The 16,973-nt window shown below is 44.7% G+C and overlaps 1 protein-coding gene across 3 annotated transcripts; it reads left to right on the top strand.

Annotated features, from left to right (window-relative positions):
• The first annotated feature begins 4,085 nt into the window (after positions 1-4,085).
• On the top strand, positions 4,086-15,870 carry kif3b (kinesin family member 3B). Of its 3 annotated transcripts, none has more exons than XM_017720161.2 (9): positions 4,086-4,357; positions 5,649-7,169; positions 7,316-7,417; positions 8,515-8,637; positions 10,323-10,441; positions 11,000-11,116; positions 11,276-11,381; positions 13,017-13,240; positions 13,458-13,563. In XM_017720161.2, exons 2-9 carry the CDS (start codon positions 5,742-5,744, stop codon positions 13,561-13,563), a joined length of 2,325 nt encoding a protein of 774 aa, XP_017575650.1. In that variant the 5' UTR covers positions 4,086-4,357; positions 5,649-5,741. The 3 variants fall into 3 exon arrangements, with proteins under 3 accessions (XP_017575650.1, XP_017575651.1, XP_037397091.1); XM_017720162.2 differs by lacking the exon at positions 4,086-4,357 and adding an exon at positions 4,413-4,679; XM_037541194.1 differs by lacking the exon at positions 4,086-4,357 and having other exon boundaries at positions 5,742-7,169; positions 13,458-15,870.
• Positions 15,871-16,973: the final 1,103 nt, after the last annotated feature.

The following is a 16,973-nucleotide window of genomic DNA, read 5'->3' as shown; positions in this document are numbered from 1 at the left end:
TTCGTATCTGATGCCAACAGCCAGATCAGAATTCAGGCGACTTTTAAGCCAATCTGACTCGACATTAGTCACAATTTCGCTGAGACTCAAAACATTTAGGCTGCTGTTTCTGTACCAAAAACCTAGACACTTCGATAGAAATGGCTGCAGCATCAAAGAACAGTTAAGTCTAAAAAGCAAAGTTTATCCGCTTGTTGACCGGTTGATGAACAAGCAGCACTGCTGTGTCTGATCCACTCGCACCAGCGCAACACACACTACCACACCGCCACCACGTCAGTGTTACTGCAGTGCTGAGAATGACCCACCAGCCAAATAGTACCTTCTCTGTGAGGGTCCATGGGGGTCCTGACCACTGAAGAACAGGGTATCAGAGAAACAGGTGGACTACAGTCTGTAAATGTAGAACTACAAAGACCAGCTATGCAGTAAGTGGAGCTGATAAGATGGACAGAGAGTGTAGAAACGAGGAGGTGGTCATAACGTGCCTGATCGGTGTGTGTCAGGCATTCTCGGAAAGTTATATTTTGCTTTTAGCATGCCGGATGAATTAGCAGGAGCTCAGATGTCTCCTCCCGTGAGTTATGAGTCCACAGTGGAGGCAGAGGCTCTGGTCCTCTTTCCTAGCTCTGGCCTTCTAGACACAATCTAACGTTGTAGATGAGTCCCGTCGACAGCCTTTTCTGATGAATAGGCTACGTAGCTTTAGTAACATGCAGAGGTAGCACATGGGGAGTAAGAGTTGTGTGATTTATCCATACAGATGGAAAGTGATTCCTCCTAGAGGTGCAGTAAACGATCCTGTGGGTGCTAATTATAGTGGAGTTGGGGGCCAGAATTAGTCCGTTGGTTTGTGTTGAAATGAACCTGCACACTAAAGGAAAGGTTGTTGACCTTAAAAGTGCCGAGCAGGTCAAACTGGTCCTGTTATGCTTCGTATTTCTATTTTAGTCGCACTGTCTACATGACAAACTTGTTGTATCCTGTTTATCTTGTAATGACACGAGGTATTAGCACTACTACAACACGTAGCTTGAGTTCAAGCACCTTCAGGCACATCATTCCATATCACTGCTGTCGGAACAAAACCTAATCTCCATTTTTGTCCTTTTTCGGTTTTTGATGTAGTTTAAAAGTGCCTGTTGTCCTTTACATTGAGTGGAAATTTCATGATGGATGGACCAAAAGAAACGGGCCAGATTTACTTGGAATGACGTCTGGTTCCATTGACTTGCATTAAAAGTAAAGCGTGTTTTTTCCTTCTCCTGTAAAGTGACCGTTTTGGAGATATGAGGTTTCGACAGCAGCGAAATATTGCATTTTCAAGAAAAGAATACAAATTTTAATTCTTCTGACTTTGTGTAATAGTACATGGATAGAGAGTCAGATGGCAGTCTGGTTTTAAGACTTTAGATTTGTTTGTTCAATGTATTCATAGGTTGGCCACTCTGTCGAACTCACTGTATTGAGGATTACAGAATTACAATAATGGATCTGATCTTATGTATTTTCTGGCTTTGTGTGTCCTGGTTTCTAATTTCAGTATCAGAGAGAGTCAGACATACGGGGTGATTCAAAAAGATTCGTCTGATTTCTAAATGATTCATTTCACTTGTAAATCATCACAGATCAGTGCAGTGAGCTGTAAACGGTTTAAATGAGCATAAAGTTTATTATGTAATTCTACAAGGTCTCAGTCTGAACCTCCTCCAGCTGTACGGACGACATCAACACCACAGTCAAACTCATCCCAGACTGGACTGAGCGTGTCGGGCGTCGCTGCTCTCACGGCTCTTTCAGTGGGATTTCGGAGATCATCCAGTGCTGTGGAACCAGCGCCGAACGCTCTGAGCTGCTGGAGCTTCACTGCTGATGAAAATCAGGCTGCACAGTTCTGACAGATTCACTCTTATTGACGTGGAGAACGCAGAACGCTTTTGGCTCAGGGGTCTCATCTCCTCTCAGACTCTGTGACCCCCTCGTTCAGATGAATCTCTTTGAATCATCCTGTATAAACGTTAGCGAGGAAGATCTAGTGCTCTGGGGCAGCATCATGATTGGACCTCCTAAGGCAGCGCCTTATTCCACATGTGTCAGGATCCAATCCTTGTGGGCCAAAACACTGCAGACTTCAGCACACTGCCTCATTAAACACGCCTGATTCAGCTCATCAGCCAATAAGCAAGGCCTGCAGGAGCTGAATTCAGAGCATTAGATGAGGATAAACTCTGATCCACGCAGGTCTTTGGCCTGGAAAGTTCCCAGTTTGATATTCCTGCTGTGCTAAACTGAAGAATGAAAGCCACTTTTTTTAGATAAATAATAAAATTCTTACCCACTGAAAATATTTTCTGCTTTAAGTGTGAACATGACACTAATCATTTTGCAGATCTACACTCACCAGTCACTTTATTAGGTACACCTTGCTAGTAAAAGGCTGGACCCCCTTTTGCCTTCAGAACTGTCTTAATTCTTTGTGTCCTACTTTCAACAAGGTGTTGGAAACGTTCCTCAGAGATTCTGGTTGGTTATTTGAGTTCCTGTTGTCTTTCTATCATCTGGAACCAGTCTGCCCGTTCTCCTCTGACCTCTCACATCAACAAGGCATTTTCGTCCACACAACTGACCGCTCACTGGATATTTCCTCTTTTTCGGACCGTTCTCTGTAAACCCTAGAGATGGTTGTGCGTGAAAATCCCAGTAGATCAGCAGTTTCTGAAATACTCAGACCAGCCCGTCTGGCACCAACAACCACGCCATGTTCAAAGCCCCTTAAATCCCCTTTCTTCCCCGTTCTGATGCTCGGTCTGCACTTCAGCAAGTTGTCTTGACCACCTCTACATGCCTAAATGCAGTGAGTTACTGCCGTGTGATTGGCTGATTAGCTATTTGTGTTAACAAGCAACTGAACATATAAACAAATAAAGTGGCCGGTCTCTCTCTCTCTCTCTCTCTCTCTCTCTCTCTATCTATCTATCTATCTATCTATATATATATATATATATATATATATATATATATATATATACACACACACACACACACACACACACACACACACACACACACACACACACACACACACTCTCTCTCTCACACTCACTCTCCGGGTCTACATTATACAGGATGATATACATCAGGGGCCATGAGGTAGTTATAATTTTCTGGATTGTTATTTTGGAGATAACAAGTTAATTATCTTGCTATCTCAATATAACAAAATTGTTACATTTTTTTAATCTTGAAATAACCAGTTACATATCTTATCTTGAGATAACAAGTTATCTTGAGGTAACGAATTATCTTGTGATCTCAAATGAGTTATCTTAACATGATATTTATTTTGTCATCTGAAGATAAAAAATTATCTTGAGATCACAAGATAACTTTTTAACAATTATCATTTTGAGATCTTATTTCAAGATAGCAAAATGATCTTGAGATAAGATAACTCATTTTCTCAAGATAACAAACTTGTTAACTCGTGTTAACTTATCTCAGGATAGCTAAATTATCTTAAAATAAAGTTACTTAGCCCTGCTGGTGACATCCTGTTTAAATAAAAAATGATGTTACCAAAACAGTAAGGTGTGGGAATGACTTAGTAAAGCGTGAGGAGGAGGTCCTAATGCATGGCCATGATATAGTAAACGATATAGTGAACTGCTGTTCCCACACCTTCCTAAGTCATGGCCACGAATTAGGACCTTGTTCCCATGTGTTAGTAAGTCGTGGCCACGCATTATTTTGATTTATACAGGAATTGACCAGCGGGGCTCTGTAGATAACTTTTTTGTTACAATGATCTTGTTAGAATTTCTGGGTTGTTATTTTGAAACACCAAGTTAGTTTTCTTGGAACCTCAAGACATCAAAGTTATCTTGAGATATCAAGTTACTTATCTTGTTATCTCAAGATAACAATTCAGAAATTACAGCAACAGCTTAGGTCCTAATGACTTTGTAAACCGCGATCTTGTTCCCACGCCTTACTAAGTCATGGCCACGAATTGGGACCTTGTTCCCATGTGTTAACAAGTCGTGGCCACGCGTTATTTTTATACAGGATGTCATCAGGGCTGCGTGCAGATCTTTGCGTGCCTGTTAGTTAAAAATGAATTCCGGCCGCTTTTAGTTATCAGGGAGACCCGGAGGAGGAAATAAAGCGCTATAAAAAGTGGAGGACGGGCTCTTTAATGTTAGTAGGTCACGAATGTCGCTGCGTTTGAAACCGGCGAAGAGGCTCCGAGCAGCTGCGGGGAAACAGCTCCCTCAGTGCGCCAGCGGCGGCCGGGCGAGCGGAGAGGAGCGGAGCGGAGCCAGAAATGGCTGACGGAGAGGGAGGCTTTCAAACACGGGTAACGCTGCGGTTCTTCCCCGTTTCAGCTCAGCTCAGACAGAACTGGGTCTCAACCGACTCGTGCGGTTCCTAAAAGCGGTGGTTATTTGAGGAAAACCTTCCCCTGTTCGGTTCCGAGCCGAGCCCCGCTAGCCGCTGTGCTGGTCGGTAAGCGGAGTGTTTGGCGTTGCTAGGCCGCGGTTGCTGAGGAGCTCCGCTTTGATTGACCCGCAGTCAGAAGCCGTTATACGCGTTTTGTGTGGTTTGTGCGATAAACGGGTGGCGTACTTTACTCCATCGCTCCTCAGCCGTGCGCGCTTCGGACGGGACGTGTGTCTGAGGTAGGAGCGACGGTTTAAATCCGCCTTGTAAACAGTCTTAGCTAGTTGGCTAAGCTATAGCTGCTTAGCTAGCGCGTTAACCCAGGTTTGTCGTGTTCTCGTGAACATTGCTGTTCGTGGTTGGTAGTGTAACGTTAGCTGGTGGACTAATTCGACGAAATCCTGCACTTAGCGGTTCCTCTCCGTGTTTATTGTGAGCTCGGCAGGCTGGCTGAGTTAATGAGGACTACAGATTCCCCATTTAGCACCTAGTGCCCAGTCACGTTAATTAGCTGGTGCTCCATCTAAGTCGAAGTTATCGCTTTATATGTAACGTTATGATGAGCCAAAGGGACCAACTAGATACGTTTTCCCGCTGGGCGACGTCTAGTTTGCTTACAGTGACGAGGCTAAATGCATCTATTACAGTACACAACAATCAGAGGTGGACAATCCAGGTCCAGAAAGTTGAAAAAAATCCTTCCCGGGATTTTGTGCCAACCGCCTGGCTTGTCTCGTTAGATCAAACCGCTAGCGGAGCTGTCCAGCCGGTTGGAACAAAATCCCGGGTAGGATTTTTATTTTCTGGACCTGAGTTTTCCACCTCTGACAATAATCTACTTAACGCTGCTGGTTCCATTGACATTGCATTAGAAGTAAAGTAGGTTCTTATCTTCTCCTGTGAAGTTACTGTTTTTGGAAAGTTAACTAGCTAGTAACATTTATCTCACACAGCTAAACTGGAAATTGGTTTTCCAGTCTGTGATGACCGTGAGGACGAAATCTGATCTTAAACAAACAAATAAATCCGGATCTGCTGTTCAAGTAAGAGATCCTCAGATTAACTCAAAGTCCCTGGCATATTGGGCGTTAAACCGTAATCTTCATGTTGGAGCTGATCTACCAGACTCTGGTTTTCAGGCCATTCTCAGTGCTGTTTTCGGGCTGCATCGTTTGTTAAATATTCAGCTGTCTCGTTCTTTTTCCCAGGCTCTGATGCTGGTGGTGCCATCACTGTGAAACGATAGTGCATAGACATAAATAGAAGCCAGTACATTACAGCGGGTGGAGGTAGGAGCCGTCATGTCCAAAAGCAAGAGCTCAGAGTCCGTGAAGGTGGTGGTGCGATGTCGCCCCATGAACGAGAAGGAGCGCGCCGCCAACTTCGAGAGGGTGGTCTCTGTGGACGTGAAGCTAGGACAGGTTGCAGTGCGAAATCCCAGAGGTGCGTCTGCTCACGAGCACCCCAAAGTGTTCACGTTTGACTCTGTCTATGACTGGAATTCGAAGCAGCTCGACCTCTATGATGAGACGTTCAGGCCGTTAGTGGACTCTGTTTTGCTGGGCTTCAACGGCACCATCTTTGCTTATGGGCAGACGGGCACGGGGAAGACTTACACTATGGAAGGGGTGCGCAACGACCCAGAGAGGAGAGGAGTCATCCCCAATTCCTTCGAACACATTTTCACACACATCTCACGCTCACAGAACCAGCAGTACCTGGTCAGGGCGTCTTACCTGGAGATCTACCAGGAAGAGATTAGGGATCTGTTATCCAGGGACCAGTCACGTCGTCTGGAGCTGAAGGAGCGGCCTGACACGGGAGTCTACGTCAAAGATCTTTCTTCATTCGTCACTAAAAGCGTTAGGGAGATCGAACACGTTATGAATGTTGGAAACCAGAACCGTTCAGTTGGGGCCACCAACATGAATGAGCACAGTTCCCGTTCTCATGCCATATTTGTCATCACTATCGAGTGCAGTGAGCTGGGCCCCGATGGGGAGAACCACATCCGGGTTGGGAAACTAAACTTGGTCGACTTGGCGGGCAGCGAAAGGCAGACTAAGACAGGTGCCCAGGGTGAACGTTTAAAAGAGGCCACCAAGATTAACCTCTCTCTGTCTGCTTTGGGTAACGTTATTTCGGCATTGGTGGATGGAAAAAGCACCCATATCCCATACCGAGACTCCAAGCTCACACGACTGCTCCAGGACTCGCTGGGTGGAAACGCCAGAACGGTCATGGTGGCTAACATCGGACCAGCCTCCTACAATCTGGAGGAGACTCTCACCACGCTACGCTACTCCAACCGCGCCAAAAACATCAAAAACAAACCTCGTATCAACGAAGACCCCAAGGATGCCCTCCTGCGGGAATTCCAGGAGGAGATCGCGCGTTTGAAGGAACAGCTGGAGAAACGATCTGGGAAGAAGAAGAAGAAACGGAGAAGGAGGAAGTTCGGGGAGGCAGGAGAGGAGCTGGATGATGATGCTGAGGAGGAGGAGGATGATGATGATGACGACGACGAAGATGGGGTGGATGGGGACAAGAACAATGCTGATTATTGGCGGGAGCAACAGGAAAAGCTGGAGAAGGAGAGGAAGGCCATCATGGAGGACCACAGCCTGGTAGCAGAAGAGAAGCAGCGACTACTCAGGGAGAAGGAGAAGAAGATGGACGATCTGCATCGAGAAAAGGAGGCGTTGGAGATGCTGGCATCCAAAGTGAAGGTAGGCAGATGCAGTAGGTCTAGCAGTGATGCACATCTCACATCTTAATAGCCTTTCCTTGTCAGAGACTGTAGGTAGTGGTGAACTTGCCCATCCTAGTCTATAACAGTTATTTCTGGCGTTGTTTTCATGTTTTCATTCTCTAGGCTATGGAGAGCAAGCTGCTGGTTGGAGGAAAGAACATTGTTGACCACACTAATGAGCAGCAGAGGATTCTGGAGCAGAAGAGGCACGAGATAGCAGAACAGGTATAACGTCCAGGAAAGGCATCCAGTATGCCAGTAGTAAGCCTAGGCAGGGCTATGCCTCTGTCTTCAAGGTTGCCGGAAAAGGCATTGGTTATTCGAGCCTCGTGAGCGTTTGATATGCGTCTATTCCAGGAGACTCGTGTCCAAATTGTTGATTTGAAATGCATGATCTGTGTGCAAATGTGCCTTCTGTAAATAACAGCAGCAGAATTTCTGCTCCTATTTCTATCTTCTCTTGAGGACTTCCTTCACAGTGATAACCAACAGTATGAGCAGTAACAGCTATAAAGGGGGAATTCCACCAGTTTTTTCAAAATTTCTGGATAATTCAGTCATTGAGATATTAAGAGAAGTCGTAGACAAACATGTATTTCTTTTAGGTGATGGTGACGATGATGGGAACCGTGGGCCGTGTTGTCTGCATCTCAAATATAGCCATATAATTCCCAATCCAAAATGACCAGTAAATCGACACCTTACAACTCCCTGTATGCGCCACTCTTTCATGAAAGTATGTTTAAAATGCATATTAGGTCAAAACCTTAACTAAAAAACATTGTAAAACAATGTTTCAGGAGTTAGTCTTCATAAGCATTTCGTCTAATAGCTTTGTGACGAGCTCTTTAGAGTCTGATTCTTATCACCACGACTTTAAGCAGTTCTCTAAAACCGGGCATGTCACATCAAGCCGTGCTGAATGACTTTGTTCACATCCTAACTAATTGATTATACAGATATATGGTAACCTAATTGTAAATTTCTCACTTAAATGCATTATTACAGTCAAATAGTGTTTTAATATTGTAAAATATTGTGTAAACACCTCTACCTTCTACACTGTAGACTGGGGTTCAATCCCCACCTGGCAAACACCCTACACTATACCAATAAGAGTCCTTGGGCAAGACTCCTAACACCACCTTGGCCTCCCTGTGTAAAATGATCCAATTGTAAGTCGCTCTGGATAAGAGCGGCAGCCAAATGCCGTAAATGTCAATGTAAACAATTACAAAGATTGCTGTGATCGGTGGTTTTGGAAAAACACATTGAGGGAAACCATACATACTGAAGTGTCTTTCATTGGTTTGCGTAAATAGAAAAGACGTGAGCGGGAGATGCAGCAGGAGATGGAGTGTCGCGACGAAGAGACACTCGAGCTAAAGGAGACCTACAGCTCTCTGCAACAAGAAGTCGACATCAAGACCAAGAAACTGAAAAAGGTAAAGCTGTACTATTGGAAGCTGGGGGTCTACAGCGGAGGTCGGTAATAGGCGGATCGCAGTCTGAGTCCGGACCCAGACGCTGTCCTCCACGGACCTGGACCTATAACCGTTAAACTATGGAGAATTATTTAACTTAATGGGATGGTCCAATTTTAATCAGCATAACATAGCAAGTCAATACGGTACCGGTTTGGCAGTCTGGGAAACTCACAGACCAGTCGCATGTGTTGTAAATATTACACGCGATGCTACTCAGCCAATCAGATCTGAGAGTTACGATGACAGGTGAGACTCGAGGCATGACACTGCAGTCGGAGAAGAAAATGAGTCAGAGGGAAATTTGTTGGTTTAACTACTAGGCTAGTTCAGTGTTCAGGATATGGCACTGAATCATAAGGCAAGTTTGCCTTGCTTGAGGATGTGTGTGAATGAGAGGGAGGCAGGTGGAAAGGTGAAGATGCAAGGAGTAGAGGTCGTAAAGGTGGATGACTTCAAATATCTTGGGTCAACCATCCAGAGCAATGGACAGTGCAGAAAAGAGGTGAAGAAGAGGGTGCAGGCAGGATGGAGTGGGTGGAGACGGGTGTCAGGACTGATGTGTGACAGAAGGATAGTAGCAAGAGTGAAAGGGAAGGTCTACAAGACAGCAGTGCGTCCTGCTATGATGTCTGGTTTGGAGACTGTGGCTCTGTCTAAAAGACAGGAGGCTGAGCTGGAGGTGGCGGAGATGAAGACGCTGAGATTTTCGTTGGGAGTGACGAGGCTGGACAAGATTAGAAATGAGCAGATCAGAGGGACGGTGAAGGTGGAGCAGTTTGGAGATAAAGCCAGAGAGGCCAGGTTGAGATGGTTTGGACATGTGTTGAGGAGGAATAGTGGATATATTGGGCAAAGAATGTTGGAGATGGAGCTGCCGGGTAGAAGGAGAAGAGGTAGACCTCAGAGAAGGTTTATGGATGTAGTGAAGGTGGACATGGAGATGGTTGGTGTGAAAGTAGAGGAGGCAATGGATAGGGCAAGATGGAGGCAGATGATCCGCTGTGGCGACCCCTAAAAGGAGCAGCCGAAAGAAGAAGAAGCCTTGCTTGAGGAAATTTTCTTTAACTAGACCTTACTGGATTTTAATGTAATGCCTCTGGTCTTCAAGGTTTAATTCAATATGAGTCACATAATCACCAAATGCTTGTCAAGGCGGTGGTTATCAGTAATATATTTGTTTAAGTACCTATTGAGTGCAGTGTGCATGATAAAATGATGCATAAACCTTGATTAGTGCAGATCTTGTGCTGGATTTGAGGAAGTGCTGGCACAAAACAGTGGTGGTCAGCTCCTCTGCGAAAAGGCCATTGCTGATATGTATGAGTAACGTCGACGTTCGTCTGTTGGAAGCAGTTCCGTTCTGCGTAGCTTTGCTGCTGCGTGAATGTTTTTTCACTGGCGCTGTCAAATACAGATTAAGCAAGATCCAGCGTACGTGAGCAGGTTTATTTTTAGCTCCAAACTCGGCTCTTCCAAATCGTTTGTTTGAGGCCAACTGTCCCAGAAACTCCCCGTTCATACATGACTAGGCTTGAGTCGTTTATGTCCGCCTGGCTGAGCTTGTGTATGCTTCTTGTGCTGCTATTGCTATGGTGAGTATCATCTCTTTTTCTCTCCCCCCTCTCCTGCTCTTCCCCTCCCAGCTTTTTGCAAAGCTACAAGCAGTAAAGGCAGAGATTCATGATGTCCAAGAGGACCACATTAAAGAGAGGCAGGAGCTGGAGCAGACGCAGAACGAACTGACCCGAGAGCTCAAACTAAAGTATGAACACGTTTCACTTTCCATCTCCCTCTTGTTTTCTCTCATCGTTCACACAGAAAAGCTTTCGTTGGTCGTTTTATTGATTTATCTTCTTCCATTTCTCCTTTATTCAGCAATTTTTTTTAGTTATTTCTTTTATTTGACATTGTTTTGACTCGTTTTTCCTCACACTTCCATTATCCCCATGTATCCCACCCTCTTTATCTGTTTAAAAGCCTGCAGAAAAAATCAATTGATCTAGTTTCGCACAAATCACGTTCGCTGTCTTGTTAGGCTGCGCCTATGCGTATTAGTACGAGTGTGGAGTGTTTGTATATTCTAGTCAGAGATGGATAGCACACATTCTTTTAAGGCGAAGGCTCTCTGGCCCGATTTAGTCTGCATGATTAAACAGACTGGCTAAAAGTCAGGACCCAGCACTGCTTCACTGCTGATGTCCCCATTACAGGCAGTTAAAAACAGGATTGGAAACGACTTAATTAGGGCTACAATCTGCTTGCCAGGCTGTCCCTGCAGGGCGCTCGTGTTGACCTTTGTCTTTCGGGTCATTCCCACCAGGCATTTGATCATTGAGAACTTTATCCCGCTGGAGGAGAAGAACAAGATCGTCGTGAGGGCCACCTTTGACGAGGAGGACGACACCTGGAAGATGAGACCCATCACCCGCATTCAAGAGTATGCAAATACACAGACACATTTGCATAATAGCACAGCTGGCTGGGCCCAAGTCTAATTATTGAGCATATGATTGTGTTTACTTCTTTGTATGTGTTTTCTTCAGCGATCTGTCTCTTGCTTCTAAATTTTCTCTCTCTTCCTCCCTCGCTCCCTCAGTGATCAGCAGATGATGAGTAGACCGGTGTCTGCAGTGGGCTACAGGAGGCCTCTGAGTCAGCACGCTCGCATGGCCATGATGATGCGGCCTGATGCCAGATACAGGGTGTGTGACACTCTTCACACCATGGTGATGTCATTCCCGGGTTAGGAAAGCAAAGGGCTAATTAAAACCATGCTGCCCTTCGCCAAGTGTTGCCTATTAGCAGGCTTAGTCACTATGCATTGGAAATGCATTTGCTTTACTGGTCTCTGAGGTTCTGGTTCTGGTAGTGGGAGTGCGTCTTCTTGCCATTGCAGTCCCTTCTGAGGGGGATTTCTCAACTGCGTGTGTGATCATCAGTGGTAATCAGGTCCATCATCTGCCTAGTGTCATTAGATTAAAAGCTAAAGATAGATATTCTGACTGGCCACTTTATTAGATACAGCTGTCTTGTGGTTGTAGTCATTGTCCATTTTATCAAGTACACTAAAGATGTTGTTTTTGTGGTTCTATTACACTTTGCCACTGGATAATTTGCCAGTTGTGAATCAGTGATCAGGCCCACGACTACACATGGGTGGTGGATCATTCTCAGCAGTGCAGTGACACTGCCGTGGTGATGGCATGTTAGTTTGTGTTGCGCTAGTATGAGTGGATCAGACACAGCAGTACTGCTGAAGTTTATTAACCCTGTGTACTGCACTTTATTGGACACTCCTACCTTGTTGGTCCACCTTGTAGTGGTAAATTTTGAAACAGTGGCTTATCTGTTGTGTTTGTTGTCCTTTAGTCAAAGGAGTGATGCTGAATGGTTTAAAAGACTCTGCAGCACAACATGCTACAGGGTTACGCTGTAGTCCTGTTTGGGGGTGTAGGGGTGCTTGACCATTGATTAATGGGGTAAAGGGGGTCTACAATCTGTAATTGAGCAACTGCAAAGGGAACCTATGGTAATTGGATCTGAGAAATTGGATAATGTGTGTAGATAGAAAGACACAATAAAATGACCAGTTAGTATAGTAGACTGTAGTCCATCTGTTTCATTATTAGTAACACTGACATGGTCTGTTAGTGTGTGTTGTGCTGGTACAAGTGGATCAGAAACAGCAGTGCTGCTGGAGTTTTTAAATACTGTCCGCTCTATTAGACACTCCTACCTTGTCAGTCCACCTTGTAGATGTAAAGTCAGAGACAACAGCTCATCTGCTGCTGCACAGTTTGTGTTGTTCATCCTCTAGTCCTTCATCAGTGGTCACAGGATGCTGCCGGCTGGATGTTTTTGGCTGGTGGACTATTCTCAGTCCAGCAGTGACACTGACACTGACACTGATCCACTCTTACCAGCGCAACACAGCGTCAGTGTTACTGCAGTGCTGAGAATGATCCACCACCCAAACAGTACCTGCTCTGTGAGGGTCCATGGGGGTAACGTTTGATTTGAGCTAGAGATGTTGGTTGTCAGTTGGAAGGTACTAAGTATCAAGAGCAAAATTGCTCATTAGTAATCTTGCTGTTCCCTTTAGGCTGGAACTGTTTTGTACTAGAACAGTGAAGAAAGAACATACTTTTGCCAGGTTGGGGGCTGGTTTGGTGCAGTGGGTCAGGTTGGGTTCAGACAAAATTTTGTTAGGTTATATTCAGGATTGGATCAAAATATCAGGCCACATAAACGTCATAATACATCTCATTGGGTGGCTAATTGTTGTTTCGGAATTGGCGATTTTAAGTGACTCTCCCTGCTCCCTCCTTCACACTCAGGCCGAGAATATCCTGATGCTGGAGCTGGACTTGCCTTCCCGCACGACTAAGGAGTACGAAGAGCCTGTGATTGCTCCTAAGGTGGCAGCGGCCTTGGAGGATGCACTAAGGGAGGAGGACGAGATCCAGGTGGATGCCTCCGGCCTCTACGCTAACATGGGCTCCAGTCCAGGCTTGGGCCCAGGTGCCATGGCAGGGGGCTTCTCCAAGAAGCCCAAGTCAGGGTGAGAACCACTCCCCTTTGTTTTAATGCTCTCTCCTCTTTCTGCTCCTGTCTGTTCTGCTTATCACCTGCACTTTTATAGCATTTACTTTTACTGTTATTTTTGTGTTCAGCTGTTTTTTTTAAGTTTGTTTCCCCTTTTAAATAACCTCATTATTATTATTATTATTATTATTATTTTTTTTTTATTCTCCCACCCCCAACCCCCTCTTTCACAGCCGTCCCAAAACAGGCAAGAAGGCGAGCACTCCCACTGCAGCCCACAGCCCCTCTGGCTCGGGATCCCCTCTCTACCCCCAGTCCCGTGGTCTTGTGCCCAAATGACATCCCCCTAACCCCTAAATCCTCACTTCTCCAGTCCCTTCATCCTCCCAGACAGACAGACAAACTTGATGGCTGAACTGTGGGAGGCCATGTGCTGGAACTTCAAGCTGAAGAATATTGTTAGAGTCCCTGTCCAGGATGAGGAAGATGTGCGTCTTCCTCTCCTTCTCTGATTCTGATTTGAGACCAGTTTTATAATGCTGGCAGATGTTATTAGGACCACTTGATACTCGCTCCATGCAGCTGGGTTAAATACGACAGCGTAACACGAAGACGTAATATTTCGAGGAAAAAGTCGTTATATTTCAAGCGTAAAAGTGGTTTAACTGTAGGGGGCTGCCAAAACACGTCGGGGTCTCTGTTGCTGTACTGGTGCACCAGAGTTCCTCTCACTCTTGTCTCTTTGTGGATCCAGCTTTTTGATTTATCTCCTCACCGTCTGTGAAACTTGAACGCTGTGGAGACGTAGCCACTGATAGCCATGTAGACGACCCTGCCTGAGATTCTCCTTCAGCAAAACACAGACTTTCCAAAACGCAGCGAGTCCGTTTGGCTCTTTATTCTAGATAAACTGCTCAGCCGTTTCTTACACTAACAACAGGCTGGTGTGCAGGAGAGACGGAGACTGAGTGTTTCTTTATGGGTGAAATCCTCCACCAACTCACGTCTCTCATTTAAGAAAAGGAGGTGCTGCCTTCCTTTCGCAAAGCCTTTGGCCACAATACTGACCTCTCCTGGTGTTAATGCCACTTTAATGTAATTCTATGACTTTTTTTTTTTTTTTTTTTTTCCCCTTGAAATATTACGACTTTTTTTTCCTCGAAGTCTTTTTATTTTTATTAAGTGGCCCTAAAACGCCGTCGTAGTTGAAACACAAAGATGCAAAAAAATAAGAAAATGGAAGTTTTCCATTGTGAAGTCATTAGATGTGAGTAGATGTGACACTCGGAGCACAAAAAAAAAAATTGTTGGTGTAATTTCAGCGTATAGTCTTACTAATTCACTAAGAACGTCCTCGTTCTCAGTGTACAGTGGCACCGAGACTGAATTCCATGGCTTAGGCCCTTTACTTGAGCTGCAGGTTTCTGATTTGTGTGCTGTTTGTGAGAGTGAAAGTTTTCCACCACACACCATCCTGGCATTGCGGGAGCACGTTGTGGTGCGTGTGTGGATGCGTACACGTTAGGTCGTATCTAGTTAAGGTTTTTTTTTTTTTCCCCCAGTTGTAGGATTAACAAATTTAAACGCTCTCACTTTAGGAGGGTTCCACTAGCTGAGGGGGGCGAGCCGTTCTGCTTGTTCGTCTCAAGGCATGCGCTGTAGTGTTATCCGGTGAGTGAGAGAGCACGCTACGTCATCGGTTCAGCTCAGTGGCTCATTCTGCATGTGGCCCTTCCTCCGCGTGAGGGTAGAAGGGCCAGCGGAATGCTTCTGGATTGGACCCATGTGTCAAAGCTGTAATAAGTAGATGCTGTTCTCTTTGGGTCACCTGAGCTGGACGGGTGAGAGTGGGGGAACTGCAGGTCAACAAATACCAAAACATCAGGGGTTCCAAGGTGCCTTAGATTCCCTTTTTACTCTTGAAAAGGGGTGTTTTTATTCCTCATCCCCCATGGTTCGAGTGTCCCTTGGAATGAACTGATTGTTGTAAACTTAAAATTGAATAAAAGTATAATTGAATCCAAGCCCCTAGCAAAGGACTGTGAAGGCTGACCAGCTGTTTTGAAACATCACTGTGCTTTTCCCCTCCAAACATCTGTGGATGGGGAGTCTCTGTTCGCCTGCATTTAAAGGAATACTCCAGCATTTTTCAGCCTGATCGCAGATCTGCTGAATCTGTATCGTATGATCCATCACCACAGACAATTTCAGTGCACATGCTGGCACTTAGAAAAGAGCCGGAAACATTGATTTGGAGCATCCTTATAGTAGAAGCCATTGTGCTGTTATGGAACACGTTTCCTGTGATGTTTACCAGAAACAAATATATTTATATGTAATGCATGTTCTGAACTCCAGCCATTGCATTCTAACAGTACAGACTTCAGCCTGGCTTTACACAGTAAAAGTTGCTCGGTGTAACTAGTTGCACGCTGTAAGTTGCATGCAACACATTTAATTACTCCACTAGCAAATTAGCAGCTTGTATTGTTTGGTACACCATGTTATTCTTGCAATATAATCCGCATGGTGTTATATTTTTATAGATATATATAATTTACACACACACACACACACACACGTTGGAAGAAAACCTTATATCTCCACTTTTGACATTTTTCAGTTTTTGACCGTTTGAAAATACCTGTTGTCCTTTAAATTGTATGCAAATTTCATGGTGAATGGACTGAAAGAAACAACCCAAAATTGCTTTGAAGTACGTCTGGTTCCATTGACCTGCATTAAAAGTAATGTATGTTTTTTCCCCTCTCCTGTAAAGTTACCATACGCGGTTTTCTTCTGACAACAGTGATATAAACACTATAAATATCATTTATATATACATCTTTGAGTTAAATCTGCTCTGTGAAAGCCACGTCTTTTCAAATGAAGGTTTAAAGAGCGGTTGCTGAACTTCTGAATCGCTGGAGTGACTCTAAAAACAATCGGTCCTGGTCGTTTTCTGCTTTCACAGAGGCTTTTTCAGATCCATGCGTACAGAATGGCACTCGGCTAAAAGTCGGCTCCTCCTAGTTTTTAGAAACTTTTCTCCGGGAAACTAGTCGCTTCAGTGAAAGATCATTCAGGCTTAATTGACAGATCTTCATCCTGAAAAATGAACGAAGGTGGGTTCAGCACTTCTGTCATGAGTCGATTTGGGGTCGGTCAGATCTCTTTTTTCTGGTACAGTGAGAAGCGGTGAAATTGTCTGGTGTTCAGCTGAGCTCTTCATCCAGCTGGAAAATTCTCGAGTATTCCATTAACACCGAAGCCTCCCCTGGGACGTTTTTAACACAAGACGCAGTCTGAAGAATGTGTCCTCTGTGTCCATAGAGTATTTGGTATTATAACGGTTCTATATAAATATATGATGCTGAAACTCCAGGCTTAGGAAACACTGATACAGAGGTATTACTGAACTGATGGTCTCTGACGCTAGAACTGCTAAACCGTGATATGCTCTAAACCCCACCCTCTACCCTGCCAGTCAGGGTAATTCCATTGCTTGCTGCTACTGTAGGGTTTAATTAACCCCCCCGTGACATAGTACACAGTTTATATATATATATATATGGGTAAATAATTCTGCTATACTGTTGAATTAAAAACAAGAAAAAGAAATAAAGATGAATGCAGTCAAATAGCACCATTTATAATGCCTAACTTATTACTGTATTGAACCTGTCTGTTTTATATTCAAGCAGCTGTAGATACATTTTTATGGTCGTTTTCTTTGATGTAGAATGTAT

The sequence above is a fragment of the Pygocentrus nattereri genome, chromosome 9 (assembly GCF_015220715.1).
Source record: "Pygocentrus nattereri isolate fPygNat1 chromosome 9, fPygNat1.pri, whole genome shotgun sequence".
NCBI classification, from domain to species: Eukaryota; Metazoa; Chordata; class Actinopteri; order Characiformes; family Serrasalmidae; genus Pygocentrus; species Pygocentrus nattereri.
Note: the sequence above shows the minus strand (reverse complement) of the source record. Positions and strands in the feature narration are given on the sequence as shown.